The sequence below is a fragment of the Miniopterus natalensis genome, chromosome 3 (genome assembly GCF_054644295.1).
Source record: "Miniopterus natalensis isolate mMinNat1 chromosome 3, mMinNat1.hap1, whole genome shotgun sequence".
Classification (NCBI taxonomy): domain Eukaryota; kingdom Metazoa; phylum Chordata; class Mammalia; order Chiroptera; family Miniopteridae; genus Miniopterus; species Miniopterus natalensis.
The window spans coordinates 40189621-40211435 of NC_142083.1; the positions used below are offsets into that span (position 1 = coordinate 40189621).

The following is a 21815-nucleotide window of genomic DNA, read 5'->3' on the forward strand; positions in this document are numbered from 1 at the left end:
GCAGAACGGTGCCCTAGAATCCAGCTCTTCTGACACTACAATTTTCCTTTCAGAAATCCCACTTCCCTGGTGTTTAAATCAAAATCCTTCAAGCATAGCAGTTCTTACTTCTAAGAGAAGAGGGGAAATGATTTTCAAATGCCTTGCTTGATCCCCTATCACTGCTAATCCCATTTTCCTTAAGCAATTTTGCCCAATCTTCTTTGGAGGGCTAGGTTTATTTGCTTTGCATTCTCAGCTGTTTATATGGGACCCGCCTCCCACACTGCAGCCCCATCAGCTCCCTGGGAGCAGGGGTCCTGCCCCATTTATCTCTGCATCTCCCTACAGCCTGCCATATATGTTTTAGGACTCTAATCTGAGCACTGGTTTGGATTTGCAGTTGAGGTTTCCTTTACGGTCAGGTTTCAGGTAGGGGGTTAAGGTTCTTGATCCAGGGAAACAAAGGCCAGGGAGCAGCTGCAGCTCAGCCCACTCCTGGGTCCCCCAGGGAGGTTATGTTCCCACAAGCCTAAGAGGTTGAGGAGAAGGGGGAAGGGATGAAAGTTCTAGATGGAGGGAGGGAGTGCCCACCTCGCTTCCCTCCCACCCCTGGGCCAGCAGCTAGCAGGGCTGCTTCTCCTCTAATCTGATCTTTTCCTTGCCCTGGCCAAGGCTGAGCGCATTCCCTGCAGAGCAAAAGGGAAACGATGCAGTTGCTGTTTCAAAGCAGAAAAACAGAATGGTGGTGGGAAAACATGAGGAAAGCATTTTTCTTGATTTATTTTTTTAAATGTATGCTGTGCGAGACGCAGTTAAGAAGATAAAACATGCAATAAGTTCTGAACCATGAAGGAAAAACATTTTCTATTGTCCTTTGGAATCTTTAATACTATATAATCACTCACTCAGTCACTTGGCAGAGCACAGGCACCCTGCTCGGGGCACGCTTCACTCTGCTCAGCCCACGTATATGCTCGTCTTCAAGCCCGAGGGTCCAGGGCTGGGACCTTCCCTCGCTTCACCTCCACATCCCCCATGCCCAGCACGGTGCCGGAGGACGGCAAGAGCTCAGGGCACGGCGGCTGGCCAGCCACGGAGACGGAAAAGGAGCATGAGAAGTAGAGAGGTAAGGCCAGAGCCTTGGGGCCAGGGGGCCAAGCACTTCAAGGGCGGTGACAAGTGTCATGGAAAGGCCAAGTTGGCTCATCCTGAAAAACAGCCAAGGATTTAGAAATCAGGAGGCCACTGGTAACCTAGGGGGTGTGTTGAGAAGACAACAGATTGCAGTTGGGTGAAAAGTACAGGAAGAAATACTCACTGATGGGCACAAATAAATATGTTTTTAATAATTTACCTAAATGTACTTGTTACATGCCTGGTGAAATAAGCTACAGAATACCATGCAGCAGTTACAATAAAGTAGATCCATATCAGGGTGTGTCACCCTCAGCATTATTGACATTTGGGTGGATGATTCTTGGTCATAGGCTGTCCCGTGCATTGTGGGATGTTTAGAGCAGCATCCCTGGCCTCTGCCTGCAAGGTGCCTGTAGCACCAGCACCCAGCTGGTAACCACCAAAAATGTCTCTAGAAATTGCCAAATGTCCCCGGGGGGGGGGGGGGGTGTGTGTGTAAAACTGCCCCTAATTGGGAACCGCTGCTCTGTATGTACTGACCTAGAAAGATCTCCAAGGCAGATGTTTGAGTATTTAAAATATGTTGCAGCCCAGCCAGGCATGGCTCAGCGGTTGAGCGTCAACCTAGGATCCAGGCGATCGGGGTTCGATTCCCGGTCAGGGCACATGTCGATCAATGATTCTCTCTTATACACACAGACACAGACAACACCATAAATCCATATTTTATATCTAAGTACATCTATGATGGTCTAGAAAGACAAAACTGTTTCAGTGGCCATTTCAGGAGTGGGGACTGGGACTGGAGTCATAGTGAATTTTGGCTTTATTTGCACTGTTTGTGTCTTTAAAAAATGAAAATGAAAATGTAGTCAGTGGTAAAATTAGCAGTTTGTAAAGGAACTGAAATTGACATTATGGAGAAAGCACACGTAAACTCTCCCTGACAAAGATTAGAGATGAAGAAAGGTGGCCAGAATGAGGCGGAATTAAAGGGAGGAATTTTTAGGATGTGGGAAAATTGAGCTAAATTCAGTCATTACAATTTTGTGTAGAGCGTGATGAGTGGAGGGGTGAGTAATTTCGAGAATGCTTTCACTTATTAGCTCAAGACTTCAAACGTGCTTTGCCAGCAATGACTTTCCCACTCCCGTTAAATATGCATGAAATGATAGAATTTCTCTCTCTGTTTTTCCACTGCATGTTTCTTTAATTTGTATTTCTTTGGAGTGTGTACAGCTTTCTGTGACTCAAGTGCTGATGCCATTATGGAAACTGTCACTCTTCAGAGCTGGAAAGACCTGGGAATGAAAGCGGACTTGGACTTGTGTTTGGTCTGGCATGGCTGGGTGTGCTGCAGGAGTATATTTGTTTTTCATTAATTTGTTTGTCATTTTTCTCCATGATCTATGGAACATTTATTTCCCCTGAAGCAAAAGAATCTGAAATGTCAGAGGTTTCTCTTGGTTCTGCTGGGGTAATGAATTGTTGAGAAAAAGAAATTTTTCTTATATGCTATTTGATTGTGGAAGGAGACATTTTGCGACCTTTTGCTATTTTATGGTGATAATGAATTTCCTGACAAACGTGGAAACTTTGGGCTGCTTTATTAAAATAATAAGGTTTGAGGAATAACTTTGACCTGAACCTTTGTAGAATTAATCAAATGCAGATTTTGGAAAAATTGATGAGTTTGGTCTTTACCGAGACACTCTAATTTATTCCTGTCGCCGAGGCGGTACACAGACCTACACCACATAAAAACATCAAACAATTAACTGCAGACCCAAGTCCCTCAACAGAGACTGGGGCACGTTTGGTGGGAGGAGGTAGAGGCTCAGGGCCTTTCAGCCTGATCGCAGCACTGCTTTGTTTCCTTTTTGGTTTTTGTTTTAATTTTTTAATGTAAAAATAATACAAACTTGAAGACAATCCGGCCTATATTGGGCAGAATGAAAAACATAATAAAAAGCAACAGTCCTCTCACTCTTCAAGGCTAATGGGCCATCATAACCTCCTGGTTTATTCTTTTAATTCTATTTTGATGTCTACATTTTCTATATAATTGAGATGATACTCAACATAAAATTTTATATTGTAGTTTTCCCTCCCTTAAATATTGCATATAATGTTTTGTTTCCAATCTTTAAATATTTGAAAGGAAACCTGTACTGAGTCCTCTTACAATGTTCCAAACAAAGGCACCATTCTTTTTCATGGGGGAAAAAGAATAGGTTTTCTTCTTTGCATTATAATAGGAACATAAAATACTAGCACTTTCCCTCTGAATATAGTAAGTGATTAGATCTACTTTTCAGATTCTCTGAATTTGTAGATATGTTGATGCCTTTAGTTTTCAGAGGCGAGAAAAGCTTCCTGAGCTCAGGATGTGATACAAGCTCACACAATGACTGGGGAAGGATGCGCTGTGCCCTTCAAAGACAGAATGACTGACCAACAGGCCCAGCTACTGCTCTGACCAGCCAAATGGCTGCCTGGAAGTCAAAACCAACACCAGAGTAACCTCTCAGCCACTTATGCAGGCATGAGCATGGGGAACTGTCCTCCTTTCCACACAGAAGTAGCACCATTGGTCACTGTGTTTCGCTACTTACTCTCTCTGGGGGCTTGTTGGAGTTTGTCTACACCCAATCCCAATACTCTTGCAAGATCCAAAGAAGTACTTGAAAGGAGTCAGAACCCACAACCCAAGCAACGTCTCAGAGAATCTGGGAAGGAGACGTTTGGCTACCTGGTTCTTGACTTGGGAACCACTTTCCTGGATGGTAGATGTCCAGTTCACCACCAATTTTTGGAAGTTTGGGCTTTCTTTCTGCATGTTAACAGAATGAAAACATCAGTAACAAAAGGAAAAAGGAGCCAAGCTTCTGAAATGAACTCTAAAATCTTCATGCCTTGCTGGCTTGAACATATTTGGAATTTTTTTCATCAAATGCTAGATTAAGATCAGAAAACAATTAGGAGTTTGGAAAAATGAGAAAGATAATGGAAATTGTTAGCCAATTAGCCTAAGTAGGAACTCAGAAGTGGGGGGGGGGGCAGGGGATTATAAACACTTATAATGCAGTTCTGAAATTTAAGATCTCGCATCTGTCTTTAATTGCATATCTCATAAAAATATTTAATTAGTCTTCAAGAAAATATTCATACAAATATTTTAAATTATAAATCCTGAACTTCAAATTGTATGAAAGACCTTTCTGGACTACCGGCTGGTTACTCAAAGTACAGTCAGACAAACAGCAGCTTTGGTACCACCTGGGAGCCCCTTAGAAATGCTGACTCCAGGTCCCACCCCAGCCTACTGAATTAGGTCATCCGGATGCTCATTTGAGAAGCACTGGTTTAGAGTAGAGTGACAGATCACACCTTTAAAATGCAAGTGATTTTACCTGGTGGTCACAGGTGAGTTCCTAGGTGATGCAAGAAAACTGTTAGTACTGTTCACAGACTTTTTTCTTCTCCATTAACACCCTAATTTCTAGTGTTATCTTTTCATCACCACCCTAGTGAATGGTCAGAATCTGCCCATGACTGCTGAGAGAGACTATAGGTCAGGTAACGATCTGCGATGCTCTGAAGTGGAAAAACAATGCCGAGATCATGATTCTCTTGATTTGGGGCCAGGTTAAGGTAGAGAAAAGACAACGATTGGTCTGAAAGCATCGCAGTGGCTGGAGCACTGCACTGATGATATAGAGCATTTTGATGGATATGATGAGTAACTCTAAAAAGTGTGTTTTTCTCTCACTTGCTTACCACTGCTTCTAACAATAAAGCAGCCTATGGACAATATACGTTTTCAGGAGTGCTCAAAAGCACGCCTAAGGTCAGAAACGTGTTTGGTTTAGCAGTTAGAGGAATTTAAACTTCAATCCACTTGTGTGTGTTTTTTTTTAATTCAACTTAATCACCAAAACTTGATGAAGTGCCATCAAGTTATCTAAAAGAAAGCAGATACTGCACAATGGAAGGGTTGATGTCATCCTTGGAGCTGTCAAACCATCAACCATTTGGAAAGTGATTTTTAAAAGGGAAAATATAAAATTATGAAAAGCATGCCGTTCTTAGATTTGCTTACATGCCCTTCCAAGTGTCTGGTGATTTATGTATATCTCTCTTCCCATTCTCTTCTAATTTGGTTTCCACTGTCATCATTTTCTATTTAAAAGAATGTATATTCATTTGAGCTCAGTGCTGGATAAATGCTGCAGAAAAAATGACCTCATATAAATTTGAAAATATGATATAATTAGAAAAAGGGAAAGGTGTAGATATTTTTCAGTCTCTAACATTAAAAATTTAAACATTAGTTAACAATTAGAAATTATTATAGTTTAATTTGTCCAAGAAATAATAAAAATCCAGCTCTCAACTTCCTTTAAATGAAATATATATTACAAATAATTCTTATATCTCAGGCAAAAGATTAGAAGAGAGGGTGGTACGTGAGCTGAGTTTCTCTCTCTTTCCTCTTTTTGTTCTTATTTTCTATTTAAAGAAAGGAGCTGAAAGTCAGATATGCACCAAATTATGTGCTGGAAAGAGTTTTTACAAAATGATATAAAAAACGCTCTGAAATGAATTTTTAAGTCAAAATAATCGTGACTTCCCGTTTCAGTCATATAAATTACACTGGTGTCAAACTCAAGTAAACTGAAATCTCTTAAACTTGTTGTCAATTACGCGAAACCTAAGGTGTTTTTGTCTTATTTTATAAGCAAATATTAGCCACCACCAATCAAGCATCTCTGACATCCAATTTCTTTTTAAAAAATCTGTTAAAGTCTTTCCAGTTTAACATTTTTATTTAAATGAAGAAGGGACATTTATTCTGCAACTGCTTTTAGTTGTGCGGCTGTTCTAGATGCGTGGGCTCAGTAACAAATACAGAAGACAAAAGTGTCTGCCTCGTGGAGCTTATATTTTAATGGGAGAGGAAGATGATAAATAAATGTTTAAGATACAATCATGCCAGATGGTGATATGCACACTAAAGAAAGTAATGCAGGTGTGGGGATGGGGCACTGGGGGGACGGTGCCTGGCCAGTGCCTGGAACATGGTGCATTGTCAACATTAGTTTCTTTTCTTTATTTCCCTCCATGTGGTTTCTCTCAACTCCCTTATTTAATCTTGTCTGTACACTGCTCAAAAGTGCTTATATGGAAACATTTAGAAAAGAGGGCAGCTAGCACAGGTACCTAACTGCTTACATTTTAAAAAGAGGTGCTAAAGCTGACTGAAAGCTTTCCTGAGAAAAATAGCACCATGCTCAGGAGATAAGTGAGAAACATACTAGCAGGCCTTTACAAACATTCCTAGTTTGGAAATCAGGGCAGGGCACAGGACCGAAAGAAAGCCTCCATGTGAGAAACCCTTTCATTACTCTGGGTCAAGAATATTAGGAGTCCCCCCGCGCCAGAAAGCCTGGGAGTATCTCCAGCACACTGGACAGGAAGATTGCCTGCAGAGGTCCATCCTAATACGGGTACAGTAGCACCAGGAAAGGAACTGGGCATAGTCACCTGCACGCCTGGAACATAGTCCAGGCTGATGAGAGGAGATCATAAAACTGGCTCCATTTCAGAGGCTCCACCAAATACAAAGATATCACCTAGAGATTATTTTCCTTTATTTGGACAGCCCACTGGACCAGACCGCTTCTCCTCAGTGATAGGCTACTGCCTCACTGAACTAATTCTATGTACCTTATATAAACCAGGCCTCCTGATTTTATACTTGAGATTATTCTAACAGCCTGCAGAGATGGAACCCAAAGATAATCCATCTTTCCAAAAACCAGCTAATTTATACTCAGTAACAAATAATACCAGCATGAAACATATGAAAATACACAGAAATAAGAAAATATTTCAAAATTTAAAAGGAGGTGAAGATATAACTGTAGAGGTAGGGTCACAGCATACCTGAGAACTGTTTACTGAAGAAAAACAGTTAGCAGAAACTTTGTGTACTTAACACAATCAAGTGAAACAGTAACTCTATGAATGAAGAGGCAAAAAAGATAAAATTGATAATTTTTGTTAATAAAAAGAGCTGGAGAGCCTATAGAAAGGTAGTGAGAAAAGAGATTTGCCATACTACAATCTGAAGTGCCACTGGAAGCATTAACGAGAAGCAGAATGAAATCTGTAAAATAAGATAAAATCAGCAAAGTGGAACTCACCCCAGGACGTAGGGGAAAGGGCAGAGATGATAATGAGAAGTGAAGGAACATGTACAGGGTGGAGCAAAAGTAGGTTTACAGTTCTGAGTACAGGAAACACAGAGTTTATTCTTATATTATTTATCACATTTTTCATACGAACAACTGTAAATCTACTTTTGCCCCTCCCTGTATATGAAGGACAAAGGACATCCAACATACATGTAAGCGGAGTTGCTGCCCAAAAGACTGAAGTATATTTAACAGAGATAAAACCCAAAGATATATCAGATTAAAACTTCCCTGGGATGAAAAAACTTGAATTGTGCAATGCTCACTATGTACCAGGAAGAACTGATGAAACAAATAAAAAATACTGGTTACGTATGTATATAGTTAACTATCAGTACCAAAGACAGGCCACGATAATTATCCAGGCAGGAGGAGAAAAACTGGATACCTCCAAAGCAAGGATACCAGGCTGTATTGAGATTAATTTTCTGTAAGAACAGGTGCCAATGACCACGAGCAATGTCTACAGAATTTTGAAGGAAAAAACTGTGGATTTGGGATTATTTACCCAATAAAGTTGTCATTATGTGAGTAAAAACAGAAAGACACAGAGTATTTTTAAATATGCAAGGCCAACCCATGAAATTTCCATGAAAAGAAGGTAATTCAAAGATGTACCCAAACCAACCCAAAAAACAGTATCAAAAGAAAATTTCTATCTCAAAATAAAACTAATTATATAAAAAGAAAGTAATCGCTGAAATCTATAACTAATTTACATAACACCCTAGGACTACTTCCCAAGTCTTTGTCTCATGCTCTACTTTCTGGGAACTAAGACTAAGGAAGTGAACAATAATGAATAATTCATACAAGATGCTGAAAATGTTAACTAAATAAAAAAACCTTAGTTCTTTAACTGATACCACATATTAAACTAATTAATAGTAATAGTATTGCCAGGAGTTGGGGGCAGGAAAAATGGGAGAGGCTGGTCAAAAGGTAGAAAGATCCAGTTAGAAGATGAAAAGTTCTCAGGACCTAAAGTGTGGTGAACACAGTTAACAGTATATAATGTACAACTGAAAGTTACTAAAAGAGTCATCATAAATGTTCTTACCCCCCCAGTGGGTAACTATGTGAGGTAATGGATATATTAACTTACCTTATTGTGGTAACCATTTTGCAATATAAACATATATCATCACACTGTATACCTTAAACGTACATAATGCTATATGTCAAATATATCTCAATAAAGCTGGGTGAAAAAATATCTCCAGTTCACAGAAAGACACAAAAAGAAGGAACACTATCGAATTATTTATTAAAAACAGCATGACCCTGACCAAAACCTTACAGAGACGATGTAAGAAATAATTACAATATATACTCATATATAAATATGAATATAAAAATGCTAAATAAAATATTAGAAAATTAGATCTAGTGATGTATAAACTGAGTGTATCTCAAAAAATGCAAATTTGTTTAATATTAAAAAAAAACAAGTTGAAGGAAAAAACTATATCACCATATCATTAGAGGCAGAACATTTCTGCAAAACAATCAAGCACCTATTTATGATTTTCAAACTTTGATAGACTAGGAATAGAAGGGAGTTTTTGTACTCTGATAAAGAATATAAAAAACCTACAACAGACATTATACTTAGTGGTAAAACTCTGAAAGCGTCCCTCCTGAGATTGGGAATGAACAAGGATGCCTGACGTTACCACTGTCACGCAATACTGAACATAAGACAGGGAAAAGGGACAGGCGTGGAGAGAAACAAGTTGTCACTATTCACAGATAATTTCCTTATTGCCATACAAAGACAACAAGGTATTAGACTTGACAATAAGGTTTAGCAATGTCATTTATTCAATATAAGATCGAACCTCAACTGAACATTCGAAAGTCAACTGTATTCCTATACACTAACAACTAACATAATTCAAAAAGGACAAATGACCACGTATGGTAGCAACGAAAACATAAGGCACCTAAAAACAAATGTGTAATATTTTACAGGAAGTCATTAGAGAAGATTACATCAAAGTAGAGATATACAGCATTCGTGGAAAGACTTGATATTGTTAAAAATGAGAACACTCTACAAATTGATTTCTAGATTCAATGCAGTTTCAATAAAAATCTAAACTTTTTTCCAAGATGGTGGGCATTACAATATTGATTTTACTATTTTAAAACTGTAAAACTACCTTGCATTAATTCTGTTATACTGGAGACATTTTTTAAAGAGCCAAGTGTAAAAGATTAAACCTTTGTAGAACTAGAAAAAAATAAAAGTGAATATCTGAACTCAGAATGAGTAATTAAAAAAAATATTTTAAACATAATGGAAGAATTCTATAAGATGAAAACTTTGAATTTTATTTTACTTTTTAAATAACACTTTATTAAATTTATTGGGGAGACAATGGTTAATATGAACGTATAGGTTTCAGGTGTGGGTTTCTATGTTATAGATCTGTATATTGCTCTGTGTGCCCACCACCCAGTCATATCTTCTCCCATTACCACATATTAAGACCCCTTTCACCCTAAATTTTAAAATTTAAAAGATACCATAAAATAAAATCTAAAAATTTTGCTACAAAAAAAATGAATATTTTATATATAAAAAGTTCTTATAAATTGATAAGAAAAATCTTTTTTCTTAACATGAGAAAAAGGCTAATAATTATGGCCCCCAAATACTCAATAAACAAAAAATAAGCCTGGCCTCAGAAGTAATCAAATTAATTAAAATTAAAACAATACATTATTTACAAAATTGGCACGTTTTAAAAAATGCTAATATGCTCTCTAGCCGAGATTCCAAGAAATAAGCACTCCTATGCAGTGATGGTAATCTATCAACTCATAGATATTTCAGGGAAGCAACTGGGCCACACATATCACAGGATCTTCAAAACATTTATGCCTTTTGACCCAGGAATTTTGTTTTAGACATTATCCTCTCAAAATAATTGATGGTCACTGGAGCTTTATTTATATAATGAAAAACTGAAAATATCCTAACAAATGCAAAAATAGGTAACGGTTAAGTAAAGCATCGCCACATGTTAGAATGTGGATACAGTCAGAGAATACCATGCCATGCAACCATTAATAAAACTGTTACATAAAAATTTTAAATATAAAAGGTTTCTACACTTAATTATGCTAAAAATTAGGTAATGAAATAATGTATCATATGATTGAACTCTGTAAGAATCTGTGTAAATAAATATGTGTGTCAGTGAGTGGAGTGGCGAAAGAGAAACCGAGAAGGGAAGTACACTAAAACGTTAATGAGGCTTACTTTGGGGGTGGGCAGGAGAGCGGGATTAGAGTGATTTCTACTTTTATCTCTGAAATTTTCTGTATTTTTCAAAATTTTTACACAAAGCCCCTCCTATGTATTACTTGCATGTATAAAAAAACAAACAGAGCTCCCCAGTGTGTCCAAGATGAAATCTAACCTCCTCAGTCTCGCATACAATCTTATCCCTCTTTCCCATCTTCTCTCCCGCCTCCCCTTGTCCCTTTTACTCACACTCTTCTCTGTCCCAAGGTGGCCTTTCCATCTCAGGGACTCCTCCTTCCCTTCGTAAACTAGCCTGCGTGCTTCACCCTCCTTGGCTCTCACGCCAGCTCTCTATCAGACATTATGGAAATGACCTGGCAATTAATCAAATACGACTTGCAATGTCTCTGTCACTATTGCCTTGAACTGCTACTTGATTTTTTTTTTTAACTTTTTGTGCGTTTTTGTTCTTCTCTCCAACTAGATTATAAACTACTCTGTATTTTCATAAAGTCTAGTGAAACAGAGTAGGTGTCTATGGTAGACAGAATAAAGGCCCCCAAAGATGCCCATGTCCTAACCCCAGAATCTGTAAATAAGTTACATGCAAAGGGCAATTAAGGTTGCAGATGGAATTAAGGTTGCTAATCAGCTGACCTCGACATGTGGAGATTATCTTGGATTATCCAGGTGGCCTAATAGAATCACAAGAGTCCTTAAAAGGTGGAAGAGGTCAGAGGAAGAGACGCGATGATGGAAGCAAGGTTGGAGTGACATGCCATGAAAAGGACTGGACACTCCGTGCTGGCTTTGAATGGAAGGAGGAGGCCCGGGTCAGGCAAGGTGGGCAGCTTCTCGAGGCTGGAAAAGGCAAGGAAATGGATTCTCTCCTGGAGTCCCCAGAAAGGAATGCTGCCCTGCTGACACTGGACTTTTGTCCGAGGGACTCATCTCAGACTTTTAGCCTTCAGAATTGTACGATAAGTTTGTGTTGCCCTAAGTCATTAAGTGTATAGTAATTTCTACCAGCATTGATAGAAAATAAAGTGCTAAATATTATTTTCCTTCATTCACACTAAAATCAAGAAAAGATAAAACCAAAGTTGTTGAAATAATAGATAAATTTAAAACTATACTTTTTGAGGAAGTCTAGCCTAACACACCCAAATGCCTCTCATTATTTATTTCTCCTTAGAGCTTATACAGGGTGGGGTAAAAGTAGGTTTACACTTGTTCCTATGGAAAATAATATAATAATTAATAAATGAAGATACAAGAAATGTTTTGTATACTCACAGCTGTAAACCTACTTCTGCCCCCCCCATTCAATTTATACTGCTTATCATTTCTTGCTATTTTATTTTATAACTGTGCTATTTTAACTGTGTATTTTATAACTGTGTTAGTATCATTTCCTGGGCATATATTTTTCCCTCTGATTCAAAAGACTTAAGAAGCAGGGGACATGTATTCAGTCCCTACGTATTTGCTGCCAGAGGTAACAGACTTTAGTCTGTAAATGCCTGCTACTAACATCTTACTTTATGGGTTACCCATATATTCAGCTTTCTATAGCCCACTTCTCAGATGTGCCTTTAAAAGTTTTATTTCAGCCTTATACATAAGCACCCTATAGCCTCTAGAAAGAAAAAATCTGACCAGATTAGTAAATATTTAGAAAATGAAATTACTACATTTTAATTTCATTGGATATGTCCCATAAAATTTAGTGAGGTTTTATGTTTTTCCAGAATTTTATGGTTGGCTATTTCAAGAAAGGTGTATACACTTAGCCTTACAGATTCTAAGATTAGAGAACTGAGGTAGGAAGATGTCTGGTCTACTGGGAGAGAGAGGAGGGAGTCTGGACATCCCCAAATCTTGAACACACCTGGGTATGAAGTAGGCTGCGGTGTGGACAGTGAGGTGGCACAGCTGCTGGGTCTAAAGGGACTATTTGGCAGGTAGTCTACTTATGTGTTGAGTGTCAAAATCAACATAGACCTTTTAACTAGCTAGAATTACCAGGCCACTCTTGGAAGCCATGGCTAAAATTTCTAGGCTCTACCAGAATTAAATAAATGTAAGCAAATAAATAAGTGGACAGTTGGAAATGGGAGAACTTGGCATCACTGTAATCCAGGGAGAAAAAAATAAAAGCTGATGTGTAAATGGGGTTCTGGGCAAGTAACCACATGGTGTCTGCAGAAGAGAATTCAGCGAGGCAGCTGGCCCTGGCCAGGCGCCCTTCTGCCAGAGGCAGGGCCAGCCCAAGCCCTTCAAGCCAGCTTCTGTTATCGGGCCCTGGGAAGCCTTAAAAAAGTCGCTTGCCCTAATTTCTCCAAACATAAAATTGGGCAGTGGGATTTGCCATTTCTGGATAGCCTAGGCCTGTGGTGAGGATTAATTAGTATTTTTAAAGTGCTGTGGGTTTGGTTTGGCTTATTTATTTTCTCAGGATGAAAGCCAGTACGCCAGCTCCAAGTGTTAACAGTGAAGGTTTGATGTATGTTACTCGAGATGCACTGTGTGAAGTGGGTGGATGTGGCACCGAAAAAGCCACATTCCCAAGCACACACTAGTACTCCCCAAAGTGAAGGGGGTGGAATAAAAGCCTCTGAAAATTAAAAAGGAGCAGAGTTATCTGTGTTCAGGCTCTGTGATTGAGGACATGCACCCACCCACAGCAAGGAGAACGTGACAAGCCCTGAAGATAGATACTGGCAGCTAGAGAAGACACAAAATTCTGCTCACTCTGTGACAAGCCAGACAATCCTGTGTTCGGTGAAGGGGAGGATTCGGGACTCAGGCAGTCAGGGTTTCAGCATGGACAGCTGGGGAGAAGTGCCGTCGCACACGAGGACAGGTGGGCACAGGGACAGGACCCTGGGACGGCCCCAGCTCCCACTCAGGAGAATCCGGCAGCTTCACAGGCACTCCAGACTCATAGGAACCCTCCGAGCTGGGTGTTCAATATAAATCTTTGTGGCTTTATTTCTGATTATGACAGTTACATGTGTTCATTACTAAAAATTAAAACTACAGAAAGTAAGAAGTACAGACACCCCCAGTCCAACCCCAACAGCCAGAACATAATTGCTGTTAATTGTTGTCTGGACATAGTTACAGGAGGTCATTATAACTGCCCTCAATTTATAGGTGATGAAACAGAGAATTCAAAGGAATTAACCACAGGCTCGCAGGAAGTAAGTCAAAGCTGGAATTCAAATCCAGGCCTTTCTGAAACCCCAGAGCTCTGCATGGCCCATCAGGCGACACTGCTCTGTGCCCACACCTTGCTCCCTGTTCCACCACCAACCTCACATGTAATTACTACAAGGCACCAACGGGTTTCCACAACCGGCTTCACAAACAGAAACTGCCAAGTCATGTGGATGTAATATGCAACATAGGAACAGAGTCCACCACATCATAATAACTATGTATGGGGACAGATGGTTACTAGACCTATTGTGGTGATCACTTCATAAAGTGTATAAATGTTGAATCACTATCTTGTACACCTGAAACTAATATAATACTGTATGCCAATTACAAATAATTTTTTAAAAAGCTTTGGGGGTAAAGAAAACCCCAAACAGAAGCTGCTATCATCTAGATATGTGGAACCACAAGGTTAGTGTCACTACTTGACCCATTTTCCCATCCCCACTTAAGTGTATAATGAATGCTCTATCAACATGCTGTTATTTGAGTGACATGGCTGTAACTAAGATCTGGGTGCCCTTTTTCCACAAAACCAATGTAGAACAGAAAGCCAAGAGACAGCTGAAATCAGCAGGATGTGACTGATATGTGAGGCTGGGACCTGGAGACCCCAGAATTCCAGCTCTGTTATTTATTAGCTGTGCATGACGGATGCCTCAGTTTCTCCTTTCAGATTATAAAGATGGATGAACTAAATGCAAGGTGCCTTCTACCCTCTGGTGTTTTATGCAATGATGAGCAGTCTCAGCACTGAGAGCTGGTGTGCCTCATGCATCCCACCTAACTTATTTTACTCTGTTCAATATCTCATTTCAGGCTGAAAGGTAGAAAGTTGCCTCTGTATCGCTACTTCTCAGAAAGAAATGAAAGTGATTTGAAAATAATGTATGATATTACTACTCTTGCCAGATTTATTCTGACTCAATCAGTGGGTGATAACCTACTTAAATGACAGGTTTATTAGCATGCATGCTTTCAGTACGTATAAAATCTCTCTTATGTAAGGCATGGAGAGAGCTATACAGATGAAATCTCACTGTCCTTGGAGCCTATGGCTCTGGGTGGAGAAGATACAAGAATATAAATAATTGCAATATGAGGTAGTGAGAGCTCAGTGCCCCAGGATGCTCCAGGGAAACTCAAGGGACTCAAGTTTGGAGGGATCAAGGAGAACATGGAGAAGTAGGGGTGTGAACTGGGCCCTAAACAAGGATCAGAAAAGCAAAGGAAGATGAGGGTGACTGAAGGAGGGCATTGCAACAGTGCTGAGTGGTGCTTTAGCCCAATGACAGAGGCCGTAGGAAGCAGGCTAAGGAGTCCGCATGGAGCTATGGGCAGTTGGAAACCACAAACAGCCAACGAGCAGGGACGCAAAAGGCTGTGTCCATGCCCTCTTCCAGACCAGTTTCTAATAAAACTGAAAGCCTCACCGATCTCTAGAACCTACAGTGTTCCTAGCACGTTGTGGGCAGACAGCATCTACTGAATCAGTGACCTTGGAAATGGCAACCTAACGTCAAGAAATAGATTTGAATGCTTCTCTAAAGAGGAAACAGGGAGCAGCTCCAAGCATGCAAACCTGGACGACTCTTGGATCTCGAGTATAGGTTTGGCTGTTTTACCACAGCAAATGAGCGTGTGAGAGAGGCGGGGGGGGAGTGTTCTTTCACCCTGTAATCATGAGCAGAAATAACATCTCATTATACCCTTTAAAGAGAGGAGGCCCTTTAAATGAAATAGTAACAAAGCTGGACAGAATCACTTTGAAGGCTTGGCCTTTGGTGGTGTGGAAAATGCTAACATCTGTCAGTGCTCTTCATCTACAGTCGAGCTCTATCAGCAGAATCCGGGTGCTTTATGTGTGTGCATGTGTGTCAGGTATACGTGCGTGCGCCACACCAGCAGATGTACGTGAGAATGCTAAGAATGCACAGGATGCCACATCTGACTGTCAAAGTGGGTTGTGGGTGCAGATGGAGTAAGGTCATTACCTCAAAACCTAGATCAAGCTTGGGGCCTGCAGGTTGATCTAATGCCTTTGAAATCAATTTTCTTCCTGGTCTGAGGCATGCTGGCTAGAACCTAGGGGAGGCTTGGGATTTGGAGCTGGAGCTTTTCAGAACCGATTAGAGCTAAACTCACACCTGCATGATCTTGGGGCCTAACTTGGGAGCATGGGTGCTCCCTACCACATTGGATGTTTCCAGACTTCCCCACAAATTAGCCTAAATGGTACCATTCCGTTCCCTTGGGCTCTCTCACAGGTTTCCTGCACAGCTGCTCTGTACTGCTGGAGGGAGACTCATAGAAGAGAACTTGGTGAATGCTCTACAGAGATACCTACCGAGGGTGCACAGAGGAAGGAATGACAGCTTCTTCTGGGGCTATGGAAAGCAGTCACACAGATGGGACACTGGACTGGGTTTTAAGGAATAAGGAACAATGTAGAGAGGCAGAGAAAGGAGCTTCAGGCAAAGGGAAAAGCATATTCAAGACGTAAGTATGACGACCTGCATGCTTGGAAATGGCAAGTGCCTAGTAGAGCGAGAAGACGGCAAGGAGTGCCTGGAGCAAGGGGTCTTTCTCTGAGCAGGGGAACCTCGTGGTGGCTTTTAGCACAGGCTGGAGAGAGCAAAGAAGTAAGGAGAGCCTGAAGGAAGGAGGAGTGCTATGTTTAGAAAGGAGGGGATGTGAGCACCCAAGTGAATGAAAGATATGTAAAAGCACTATTTTCTGAAGACAGTCTCAAGAGGAGGCCTTATGATGGAACCTGGGCAAAAGGCATACTAGGTAATGCTTTCCAGGCGCAAGCCCTGAGGCCCCTAGCATGGTACTATACGGGACTACTACAACCTGTTGGGATCTGAGAGCATTACATGGCTTCTTTCCCTGAAGAATTAACAGAGCTACCTAAGGGTTAATTTGGGCAGCAGACAGAATCATGCTAAGTTACTTCCACAATTGCTCAGTGAGTCACGCGTGTGAGATGCAGCAGGTGCCGGGGGCACTTGGCCAGCTCCATCGGATGATACGATGGCTTATTTGACCTTGTGTTTTCCAGAAGAAGGCTGGAGCTCTCAGGTAAGAACAGGGTAACAGCAACATGACATTTGCAGTGAAAAGGAGCCTCTGAGATCGATGGGTTCTCCTTTCACAGGTGGGAAAGCTGAGGCACGGACAGTGCAGAGGCTTAAAGGTCATACAGGTAATAAGTTACGGAGCCGAGAACAGAATTCAGCCTGGTGGTACCAAAGCCACCGTGAACTGGGACAACAGGTGCCATGGAGAACTGTTTACCTTTCTAGAAAACTCAAGAGGAAAAGAAGAAAGCAAGGCTAGAGGCACACAAGGTAAGAAAACCGTGAGCCACAGAGATTTAGCCTGGCAGCAATGGGCAAAGTACTCACATGGAGAAATGTCCACAAAGTCTGGGTCGATGTTATGCAGCAGCTCCACTCTGGGGGATGGGCTTCCTTCACTAGAAAAGAATTTTTTAGGAAACGTTAATTTCCTCTCCCAAATGGGTATGGATGATTTTAATACTTCATATCCTTACACTTGTAGGAAATAACAAACTTGCCAGTTAACAGCCTTGTCGTGAATTCAGGTCTTCAAACTCTGTGGCTGGTGTGTCTATCCTCAAGTAGTATTCATTTGTCTACATTATCACAGTGACTGAGCATTTGCATGAGAACGTCAGTGTCAAGCATATTTAAAAGGATGAGTCTTGTGACCTTTTGCAATAGACATCGTGGCTGTATTCAAACAGCATCGAAATGAGAACTCCAGGCATCCTGTGTAGGTACAAACTGAATCCTCACAGTGAACTGAAGAAAGAGCATCTGCCAAGGTGGCAGCATCGATATTACAGGTGCAACATGCCTTCTGAATACCAGCCTATGTGAGAAAAACTAATGTCTTCCACATCCAGATGGGCAACATGGCTAGAACTTATGTTTAATACAAATACATGTGAAACATGTGTACCTCGTTAATATAAGAAGAGGGTACATGCAAATACAATCGCCATCTACAACAGCGCTGAAAAAAACTTGGAGAGCACTTAGTCCAACCCCTTTATGTTACAGTGAGGAAGGCACATAGTAAGTTATTACCTACATAATGGGTTATGTGACTCTCAAAATAGTGTTCTTAAAAAATGGGAGCATAAACACCATCAGATGTATGCGGGGTGTGAAGCATCAGGTCATTTTGCTAGTATATACTTAACCTCACGGAAGGTGTTAGACACAACCTCAATCATTGGGAGAGAACTGTGGATAACTTAATAATCCAACAGAAGGTTGCCAAGTACTGTTAACACCCTGGGATTTGCACGCATCTAAATAACTAGTTAAGGCTCCTGAGGTAACTGAGAGGCCATGCTTGCAGGTGGCCCAATATCCACACCCTGAACTCACAGCTAGTTGTCTACAGCAGTGGTTTGGGATTCTAAGGACCATGAAATTTCACAAAAATCTGGGTTGTGATCGGCAACGTTGTATTTGCCAAGTAAGGGAATGTGAAAACAAAATTAAATTAATTAAAAACAAAACAAAACCAAAACTTCAACTCCCATCACCATTATTTTTTATCTTCCAGATGCAAGTCCCTTATCAGGTGCATGTTTTATTAATACTTTCTCCGATTCTATGGGTTGTCTTTTTGCTTTCTTGATAGTATCATTTGCAGAACAAGAGTTTTAGCATATGATACAATCTTTTCCTCAAAGCTATATGCTCCAAAGTGGGTTGGATTTTTTTAAAAAGTGTTTTGTAAGTTCTAACAGCTTTTAGCAATTATCAACTGTGTGCTCACCACAATCTTACAGAATAAACTGTGGCCTCATCAAGCTTGTAACATGCTTATGGGATTGATTATTGCTGTTACAACATGAGTTAGCTTCAATCTTCTCTGTTTCTGTATGTATTTATAAGTAATGCTACAGATATTGTAGTATTTCACTATTCCTTTGTACATTATTCCAAAGACTCATTTCCTTACAACCAAAGCACTAGAAAGTGGGCAATGTCACTTACTTAGGTAGTTTATGGTCTTACTTCTGACCAGTCCTGAAGGCCTCGCTTTCTCAGATGCAAAAGAGCGTTGTCCTTAAAAGTATACATAGTTTTTTAGAATTTGCCTCTCAACTCCACAAATTACTGACTAGATAAACCTGAGCCTTGTTTTCATCACTAGCAGAACATGGGTAATAGTACCGATTTATAGGGTTGTTATGAGAATTAAATGAGGCAACATAGGTAAAGCACTTAGCACAGTGCCTGGGATGTGTTAAGTGCTGAATAAGCTGATTGCTTAAAAACAACTTTCATTGCAAAATGTGGGTTCTGACTCCGGAGACATGAAAAAATATAACCACTATATAAGACTAGAACCTGAGATGCAGATACAATAATAATATGTAGGTACAATGGACATTAATATTCCTATCATTCTTCTTGCTAGCAAGAGTACTCCTGTGAAATACACTGATATAGCTATAACTTTAATTTCTAAGGCATGTTACGATACTCCCATGTGAGAATCTCTTTTTAGAAAAATGTCAGTGTCAAATATGGCTAAGTCACACAGTTTACTCATTATGAGCTGCATATAAAAAAGATACGTTACAATCTGTTACCTAGGAATTTTCCTTATTTTTCCCTGTAGGCAGATGGCACAGTTTAGCTGGATAAGCAACGCTATCTTCACCAGACTATTGATTCCAATTGTGAAATGTAAATCTCTAAAAAATGACTAATGATGCTTAGAGTAAGTGATTTTTCAATAATCACACAAGTTCCTTGTTGTTAGGTGAACCAAGGTAAGGGGTGTTTTCATGATGGCATCTGTTTGGGCTCTAGGCTGATAGGAACAAAGGAAAGCTCTCTAATTAGCTCCTGTGAGGTAGGCACCTATGGGACTTTTCAAGGACCCTTACCGTACGATGCTCACCTCTTGCCCCAATGTACATCAATGGCTAGGGCGGTCAGTTCACAAGGACCGCTTAGTGACAGAGACCTACCTCTACACCAGTGAAAGGGGCATCTTTCAGGCATATCCATAACACTCAAACTGGAGTCACTGGGGAGGGGGGGGGTGTTGGCTAGACTACTTAGAACAATAGTGGCTAGCATTTATAGAGCATTTACTATGTGCCATATACCATTTTAAATACATGTATTATCTCATTTAATTCTTGACACTGATATAATTCTTGACAACCTTGGCACACTGCAGTTGAGTTACAAGATCACATGGTTAAGCAGGTGATAGAACTGGGTTTGGAACTCAGGCAGACTGACTCCCAAAGTCCCCACTCCTAACCAATATGCTAAACTGCCTCCTTAGTGAAATGTAGGCAGGACTTCAGTATCTCCTTGAATGTATTATATTGTCACTCATTTAGCTTATTATTAGGCGCCATTAACAAATATCTCTATTGGCTTAAATGTCTCTGTTAAGAGTTAATCGTTTTCTTCCAGCCTCTTGTCTTAAAGACTGGTACATTTCAGTATTCAATTTTAATTTACCTCAAATTTCATATTTTCTGGATTAACTTAAAAAAAAACAGGACACGGAGAAACTGATCAGTGACTAGTTTCCAATATGCTAGAAATATTTTCTAAAAGTCTACAGTTTCAGACACTGAGATCACAGCACTGTCCATTTATAAACAGTTTCCAGTTTTTGACTTTCATTTTCCAGCTAGCTGAAGGGTGGGGCAGTAAAACATTTCCCATAAATAAGTGAAATGCTATTACATTCCATACTTCTTTTACCACTAGCTGCTGACCATCTGTCATAAAAAGACACACCCTGTAAGGCAGTATCAAATTTTTAGAAATAGAAATAGCCAGGGCAATATTTTCTGAGATGAAATTTTGACAAAAAAGTTACTAATTTAAAAAAATTCAAGAAATACCCACAGAGGAGTAATGTCCATCCTATTAACCCTTTGCAAGCATCTTCATCTCACTCCGAACGACAGTGTTGTTACTATGTTCCAGGCACCGTGCTAAGTGTTTCATACGTATTCTTTCACCAAATCCTCATGTGAGTGCCCATGTGGCAGGTACCACTAACAGTACATTTTACACAAGGAGAAACTGATGCATAGAGATGTTAGGTAACTTGCCCGAGATCACAAAAAATTAAATAAATGGAGGAGGCAGGATTTGAACCAGATCTAACTGCAGAGTTCACATTTTTAACCGTTACACTAGTGATATAAATCCCTTACAGTGCTTATGTTCTTTGTTATGTGGGTGTGGGCGATACTCGGTTTATGTAAATCCCATGCTCCTTAAAAAGCAATTTTAACATGCAAACATTACCCTGTAAAGAGTTTAGACATGGAAATGATAAAATGTTGATGACATTTGATGAGGTAATTGATTTGATATAGAGTTATATATGAGGAGAGAATTTTTTCATGTAAGTTTTTATTACGGAATCTTATTAAAATTTTAAAGTAGGCTGCTCAAGAAATAAGTAATATTACAAAAAATAATGGAATCATGCCCTTAATATAATTTTTTCCTATTCATTACTGTAAAAGAATTGGTAGGACTTCTGGGTTAGTATCTAGGCAAACCAGCAGGGCCTAATATGCCTTTATTCCAATTTCCATTATAAAATTCATGAAGAATTACAAAGAGATGAAAACTGGCAACAGTATTGGAAAATAAAGAGAAGACCAGATGCCAACGTCCTGAGGGAATTTTCACTAATGCCAGTGCTGCAGAGATTAACAACATATTCTTGGATTCTACCATAAAAACCAAAACCTGATCTCAAAGCAAACAGAAGAAGGTCGAGTCATTCTGTCTACCTTCAGCTAGAGACTCAGGGACAGCACCACAAAAAATAGGCAATGCTCTCCCATTAGCTGTCTTCAAAGCCAAGCCTTCACGCCCTCCCTCCCTCGCCCCAGCAGCTCCCCTCCCACG

At 40.1% G+C, this 21815-nt stretch overlaps 1 protein-coding gene across 1 annotated transcript in view; it reads right to left on the reverse strand.

Annotated features, from left to right (window-relative positions):
• ARSB (arylsulfatase B) overlaps positions 1-21815 on the reverse strand; it is a 115669-nt gene that overhangs the window by 32230 nt on the left and 61624 nt on the right. The window contains exon 6 of the mRNA XM_087815429.1: positions 17271-17341. Coding sequence (XP_087671555.1) covers positions 17271-17341 — 71 coding nt within the window. The remainder of the gene's footprint in view (positions 1-17270; positions 17342-21815) is intronic.